Raw genomic sequence first — 8,153 nt, forward strand, 5'->3', positions numbered from 1 at the left:
CGGTTGAACCACTGATGTCACATGAACTATTTTAACAATGTCCTTACTACCTTTCTGGACCTTGAATGTGTCAGTTGCATTGCTGTCTATGCAGGGTCAGAAAGCTCTTGGATTTCATCAAAAATATCTTAATTTGTGTTCCGAAGATGAAAAAGGGTCTTACAGATTTGGAACGACATGAGGGTGAGTAATTAATGACAGAATTATCATTCTTGGGTGAACTATGCCTTTAACTAAAACTATTAAAAATATTTTTATTAACTGAAGGATAAAATATAAATATTAGAAAGTGTAAACTTTTAAAGAATGAAATGAACTGGCAACTAACTGAAAAAAGTTGCAGTACTAAAGTTACTAAACCTATAAAATAATAAAATTACAGCTAAATAGAAATGTCAAAAAAAATTACAAAAGCATATAAAATCACTAAAATTACCAAATTCTCCAAAAGGGAAAACTGAAAATATAAGACCATTTAATATATTAATAAATACAAAAACAGAATATTAATCTTACTGATGGAGATCCATTTCATTTAGGCAGCAAAGGCTAGGTTATAAAACAGAACTTAATTTTATAACAAACGCCATTAAAAGCTCCTGCGCTGAGAACAAAAGTAAAAATGAAACTTTAAACCTTTGGAAGGGTAATTGTTGCATTAACATGCAATCAGTATTTACCCTACAATAGCAAATAACAGGATTAGAAATAAACATTACCATTGAGATGCCTGAAGATGCTCCAGCAGATCAACTTGACCTTTGGCCTCCAAGTTGAAAAACCTCCTCAAATGTGGATACTGGCAATATGGCAATCCAATGCAAACTCAAATTCACCTCTCGCTGTTCCATTATTTAGTGGCCGCTTTTCAAGTTCCTATCAATTCCTTATAGATAAATCTGTTTCATAATGAATTTTCAGAAGCAAAATGAGTGGCAAGAGCAATTTAATGATGATTTGTTTGGAAAGATAAATATGAAGGAGATTTAGAGAAATTGATTGTCCACACCAAAAAAGAAACAGTTCAAGCATGTTTGGCTTCAGAAAAACACAAATCTTTAGTGAGTGTTGTGCTGTGATACAGAACTAAAAAGAAGAAAACAGGCAAAGTAAATAAGAACTACAGTAAAGGTACCTACTGACTGACAGGTGTAGCGTTAAATCAAATCAAAGGCCACAGTATAAAAATTAAAAACATCTTTACAACGGTAAAACATTTTTGACAATAGATTGCACAAAAACAGCCTATTAACATCATTACAGTACACAGATTTAAGGCAGAACATTTTCACAGTTCTGAGTCAAGACTGCTAGATCTGCCGAACGCAGCATTCATTCCACTGTACATAACAGAAAAATTACACAATTGCATGCATTGTATATAAAAAAAAAAAACTGAATTCTGAAGTACAGTACAAACATTACAAAAGTGTTTCAATAAGTCCCTTTGGTGCCAAACATTGAACCAATTCAGAAAGTTAACTATTTACCATCAGACAAAAATATCTTTAACCACTGACACTGCTAGGTATAAAACCTACTGAAATAAAATCTAGATAAAACTATTAGAAAAAAAAAGGGGGATTCTTGACTGTCAGCTGTGGCTGTGGAAATGTGAAGATCTCCAGCATTTCATCCAATCACCGCAGGAATGGGAATTGTTCAGTTATGTAGAAGTGCAGCGGTCTCTTCGTCTCCACCTGCAGAATCCCGAGGAGATTTGCTGTACATCATGAACTGCACGGATATCTAAAGAAAAGCGTTAAGGCAAAAAGCCAAAATAATTTCAAACTATTCTGAATGAATTCAAACAAGGCTCAGTGCTCATGGGATTCTGACAAATGAGCTTCACATGAAAGGAAGTCACATGGCCTCAGTGATGTAAAACACACAGCTGGATGCTATGGCAACAATCAGAGTTTTGTCAATATATGTGACCTCAAGTGTTCCAGAAGGTCAAACACAAAATGACTCAAGCATTTATGCAATATTGTCTATAACATTAGTCATGTGACCTTTGACTGCATGTTTTCAAAACAAACCGTGTCAACTAACCAATGTAATTCAGCACCAACACTGTCAAACCAGGTTTTGAGAAAACCTCACAGTTCAGCGTTTTATTTTAGCGTCACTGATTTTATTATTTAATTTTCTAACTTTAAAGTTTTATTTTGTTGCTTTTTTGTCTACTTTTTAAAATATAGTTTTTATTCATTTCCATTTCAGTTTCAATCAAGTTAAACTAGACAGAAATGAAAGAGAAAAAAAAATTGCCAAAATTAAATAGGTTTATATTTTTATGTATGTATGTGTGTGTGTGTGTGTGTGTGTGTGTATATATATATATATATATATATATATATATATATATACACAAAATAATATAAATATATTTATATTTAGGCAATTATAAATATATATATAGGCAATATATATATATATATATATATATATATATATATATATATATATATATTATTATTATTGTTTTTTTTTTTTTTTTCAGTCAACATTTATTAACATAAAATGTATTATTTTTGTTTTAGTTTTGGTTAACTATAATAATCCTAGTGTGTCTCTGACAAAAACTTACCCATTATTAAATAACATCTTTCTGTGGCTACATTATTAAATAATATTACAATAAAGCCTGTTTTAGGTCCATTACGGTTTTTGCCATGGCATTATTTTCATGCAAATTTCATGAGCATGTTTTGTCCTCCAAATTCTCATTTTGATAATGCATTTAGAAATGTCATATCTTTAGTTCTATGAGGACTGTGCTGGGAATCAGTGACCTCACTAACAGCTCAGTGGCTAACACGTGGCTTTAAAGGATACAATAAGGTCAAGTGAGAGTGTTCCCAGGCTGCCGATGAGCCAGGGGAGGTGGTGTATGATATAGCTGGCCTCTCCCTGCCCTGGATCTGGGTTCTTCAGTAGCACGCTGATGCCATATGTTGTGTTTCCCAGAATCACCAGAGCAAATAGGAAAAAAGACACGCCCTCAGTTGACTTCCTCCGAAACTGAAAGACAGCAAGAAATATTTCAACTACACTAAGAAGCAATACCTGTACTTAAGCGCTGCATGCATATGTAGCATGCAAATGTATGAATAATAACTGTAGTCAGTCACTGCACTGACACAACAGATGTCTGCAATGATTATCGTTTCCAAAGCAACATTAAACATGTAGAAAATAATTCAAATAAATAAGAAATGATATTTTGTATTAACAAAATAATGACTTTTAGAGACTTTTAAGGAGTAGTGAAAATTGCTGAAAATGTGCTCACGCTCAGGCCATCCAAGATGTAGATGAGTTTGTTTCTTTATCACAAAAGATTAGAAGAAATTTAGCATGACGTCACTTGCTCACCAGTGGATCCTCTGTAGTGAATGGGTGCCGTCAGAATTAGAGTCCAAACAGCTGATAAAAACATCACAATAATCCACACAACTCCAGTCCATCATTTAACATCTTGTGAACCGAAGAGCCATGTGTTTGTACAAAAACAAATCCATCACTAAGACATTTTGAACAATTGTTTCTAGCTATAATGTGAATCCTCTATCCATAATAGTGATTCCACAGTGAAAAAGTAGTCTCACCTGAATCAAGAGAGAAATATGCACAGATCAAGCACAGTTTACAAGAAAAACAATCCAGTACAGTTCTAAACAAACATTTTGGTGTGAGAAGACAACAGGAGATGGACTTTTTCACTGGAGGAAGAGTTATGGATTTTGGACACATATTCTGGCCAAAAGAAACAGTTTAAGCTTAAAATATAATAACAAGAAATTAATTAAAGGACTGGAGTGGTGTGGATCACTTGTGGATTATTGTGATGTTTTTATCAGCTGTTTGGACTCTCATTCTGACGGCACCCATTCACTACAGAGGATCCATTGGTGAGAAAGTGATGTAATGCTACATTTCTTCAAATCTGTTCCAATAAATAAACACCCTCATGCCATCCAAGATGTAGAACAGATTGAGTACATTTCCAGCAAATTTCAAGAGTGGATTTTAGCCTTGCAAGGCCCCTTTTGTGAGATCTAATGTCCAAACAATGAAAAATACTGTTGCAAATATTAGAAATAAAGTTGCAAACTCAACAATGAACACATTATGTGCAAAATACAATGCAAAAGAGAAAACAATGTCCCATAACTTCTAAAATCAGAAGTTTTAAAGACACTGATGGGGGGCAGGAACAGATTACTTAAAAAGTTAAAAAAAAAAGTTACTGTCAAGAAATTGTTATAATGGAAACAATCATAACAGCCCTAAAAAATAGGTTCTTATTACTGAAACATGTACCTTATTAATATAAAAATGCATTTATTAATGTAAATAAATTAGTATGACTTTCTTAAGATTTCGGGATGACATATTACCTGAACATATTCGGGAGAGATTTTGTGAAATTCATCAACACATACATGCAGTAAGACTTACATTAGTGTACATCTGTGGCAGTCTGGAGCATAAATACAGTACTGAAGATATAGAGCCGAAGACAAAGCCTATAATCTCCTTTGTATCAAAGGGCTGAAAAACACAAAAACAATCAAGTCTCAAATCAATGCTGCAATCACATAAATGAATGAAGTGCATTTCAACTCAATGATAAAAGTAACTCTACTCACCTGCACAGAACCGCTGTCCCCCTCCACCGCCAGCAGCGCCCGGCCCTTGAACCCCACAGGCATCTGATCCTCTAGGGCTGAGCGAGGGAGGCTACGGAGGGACGATGAAATTCCCAGAAGACATAGCACGCTGACCGCATTCAGCAATGCACTGTTACTGGCTGCAGAGGAGAAAGACAGTTCTAGGAATTAGCGTTTCAGGCATCAGCACATTCTTATAACAGACTGTGAAATATACAGTTATGTAGGGAGAGATGGGACACTGAGAGCCATTCTTGAACACTGTTACTATAACAAATCTTTTCAAGAATTAAAATAAAGATGACAGTTTAAGTACTAAAATTATTCAAACTAAAACTGATATGAATATCATTTAAGGCTATATAGAAATATAAAACAAAACTAAAACCTAAACTTAAAAAAAAAAAAAAAATGAAAATATAAATTAAAATTAAATACAAACTATAAATGAATACAATAACAGTATATAAATAAATTATGTATATACTGTTAGAGTATTTATTCATATTTTGTATTTAATTTTAGTATTAATTAAAACAATATACTATAATAAAATATAAACAATACTAATATTAAAAGCTTTATAAAATATTAGTAAATACCATAGTAATATAGAATACTAACCACTGTATATATGTGTGTGTGTATCTACTGTGCACATTTAATGCAACATAGTTGCAAAAAAAAAAAAAGCAGGTGTGTCAGGAAAAATTTTCCTGGAGACAAAAATGGATATGTCTTGAAAGCAACCAGAGCCTATCAACAAATGTACATAACAACAAATGTACATAACAATATTTACATTAATAAATGCATTTTTATATTAATAAGGTACATGTTTTAATAATAAGAACCTATTTTTTAGGGCTATCAAGATTGTTTCCATTATAACAATTTCTCGACAGTAACTTTTTTTACTTTTTAAGTAATCTGTTCCTGCCCCCCATCAGTGTCTTTAAAACTTCTGATTTTAGAAGTTGTCACAAGTTATGTACATTGTTTGTTATGTACATTGTTTATAGAGCCTATCCTTATGATACACTGAAGTAACTAGTGAAGTATAATTTCCAGCTCACCCCTCGACTTATTCTTCAGTTTATAGTAATAGTACATTGACAGCATTAACAGGTCTGCCAGGACGTAGTACACTGCGGTGTATTTCTAAAAGAGAAAAGAGAGTGATGAATATAAAATATTAAATAATAATAAAATCAGGCCTCAGTTCAAACTACAGCAAAACTAGAATCATTTAATAATAAAAAAAAAAGATCATTTAGGGTTCATTTCCATTTAATGAGCAGATATTTTATCTAAAGTAATAAATAAAGAATGTGACAATTGTTGCTTACCTGTAGTGGAAGTTGATCAGCCAAGAACGATCCAATAAGATTGCACGAGTCACCGGCCAGCCAAAATAACAGGAACCAAATCGACAGAGCGCTGTCCATATTTCCTGTCTTGCAGGAACTGTAGTATTGCCTACAGTAACAGTCAGTATGAGCTCATCATTTCTCATCATGGGCAAAATGTGTCACTCTACACATAGAAACTACCGTTCAAAAGTTTGGGTGACAGTAATGTTTTTAAAAATGAGTCTCTAATGCTCACCAAGGATGCATTTATTTGATCAAAAATACAGCAAAAATAGTAATAGTGCACAATACTATTACTTTTTAAAATAAATGTTACACATGTTTTAAAATGTAATTTAATTCTGTCATGCAAAGCTGAATTGTCAGCATCATCACTCAGTGTCACATGATCAATCAGAAATCATTCTGATATACTATTAACTAATAACATAACGAATAAAAGTATTCATTTCCCTTTAAAAAAAAAAACATACCATTCCCATATTCTTGAATGTTTATAAGAAATGTTAACAATTATTGCTGTGCCTGAATGAATTTTATATCTATTATGACAAAACTAAGCCATACACAGTGCCTACTTACGGTAGTGAAGACACCATGAAGCACACTATGGACAGCAGTCCGAGAACAACACTGGCGATGTCTCTGCCATCCTGGGCACATTCTCCCAGTCCATACCAGATCCACTCGATCCCGTGCGGGCACAGAGAGCTGAAGTTCCCATCACCGCCGAGCACAGCTCCACCCGACATCACTGGAACACAGCAGTGAGGAATCATGAGGAATGGCACTGGCACATCGCGTTCTTATACAGACAGCCCAGGTGGGGTGAAAACAGAAATGTTATGGTTCCTGGTGATTCGTCCAAACAACGTGCAGTGAGGTTTAAACACTTACGGAACCAAATACGTTAATACATGCATACATGTTACCTGTGATGTAGATCTTCAGCTACTGAGGTAGAAAAGTAGCCGTATGTCGATCTTAGTCGGCTGTTGCCTCGAGAGGAAAACAAACAAGTCGTCAAAAAACCGAGCTCATCGTTTAGCGCTGTGGTTGGATCGTTGAGACGCGACGTCATCATCGGTGAACAAACCGGAAGCCTCGCTAGTGACTCATTTCGCGAATCGGTTCTTTCGAACTGTTCATTTAAGAGATCCGGTACAAAAAAAAGAACGATTCAGCTTTTTTTTTTTTTTATGGGGTCATGACGTAAATGCGTCATGTGATCCTTGAAATATCACATGCTCTAAAATTTTCACAAACTTTTAACTTATATTATTAATACAAGATGTAATTGCATGTGTCCCGGACAGATCAGCATGATTCAGCTTATAAAACGTAAAAAGTTCATTTAGAACCGAAATATAAAGTGAATTTACATTAAACAACACTACAATTACTTATTTAAATAAGATACGTATTCTATAAAAGTCGTGTGATTGCAAGTGGCAAACGTTCCGTAGAAATCGAGAAGCGCTCGAGCGATTCAGTGCGAATCGTGAACGAATCGTTCAGATCCATTTTCTGAACCGGTTCGACCGATCGCTAACATTTAACTCAAGTCGTAGTTGTGTCAGTTTCTGTACATTCCGAATATTAATATTAGATTTAATGTAGCGTTTTTTTTTCATAGAACAAAACAAACTATAATAACGCTTAATTTAAGTTAACGATAACAATAATAAATCTCTACAAGTCATTTTCCCACCGAATGTGTTTTGGTCAACAAATCACAGTTAGGCACTACATGGTCAGCAACATGTCTGACATTTTCACAAACCGGTGTGAAGGTAGTTTTTTTTTTTTTTTTTTTATGTTAAACCGTACACCTTTGATCAGTTAAATGTGTTGAGTAGCCTACAGAGCTTCGAACCGCTAACTTTAAAAATGAGCTAAATGCATTACCCGTGTGTAATGAAATGGGGGGCAAATCAGCAGAATTGTCTTTACCTTCAGGCAGTGTACCGCTCCGTCTCCTCCGGACACAAACAGCGGCTCCGCTCGCATCAGCTGATCATCACACATGACTTCATGTCCATTCAGCAAAAACAGGACGCGCAGGTGTGACGCAAAACGTGATTTCCTAAGAGTCTAGTCC

General features: G+C 34.4%; 1 protein-coding gene across 2 annotated transcripts; it reads right to left on the reverse strand.

Moving 5' to 3' along the window:
• Positions 1 to 1,033: 1,033 nt before the first annotated feature.
• slc66a1 (solute carrier family 66 member 1) lies at positions 1,034 to 8,149 on the reverse strand. 2 transcript variants are annotated; one of them, XM_042729380.1, is made up of 9 exons: positions 8,006 to 8,135; positions 6,985 to 7,051; positions 6,635 to 6,806; positions 6,029 to 6,158; positions 5,756 to 5,840; positions 4,659 to 4,819; positions 4,468 to 4,560; positions 2,842 to 3,027; positions 1,034 to 1,749 (listed from the first exon to the last, which is right to left on the reverse strand). In XM_042729380.1, the coding sequence occupies exons 3-9, from the start codon at positions 6,802 to 6,804 to the stop codon at positions 1,663 to 1,665; spliced, it is 912 nt and encodes a 303-aa protein (XP_042585314.1). In that variant the 5' UTR covers positions 6,805 to 6,806; positions 6,985 to 7,051; positions 8,006 to 8,135; the 3' UTR covers positions 1,034 to 1,662. The 2 variants fall into 2 exon arrangements, with proteins under 2 accessions (XP_042585314.1, XP_042585315.1); XM_042729381.1 differs by lacking the exon at positions 6,985 to 7,051 and having other exon boundaries at positions 8,006 to 8,149.
• Between the last annotated feature and the right edge of the window lie 4 nt (positions 8,150 to 8,153).

This window comes from Cyprinus carpio, chromosome B8, assembly GCF_018340385.1.
Source record: "Cyprinus carpio isolate SPL01 chromosome B8, ASM1834038v1, whole genome shotgun sequence".
Classification (NCBI taxonomy): Eukaryota; Metazoa; Chordata; class Actinopteri; order Cypriniformes; family Cyprinidae; genus Cyprinus; species Cyprinus carpio.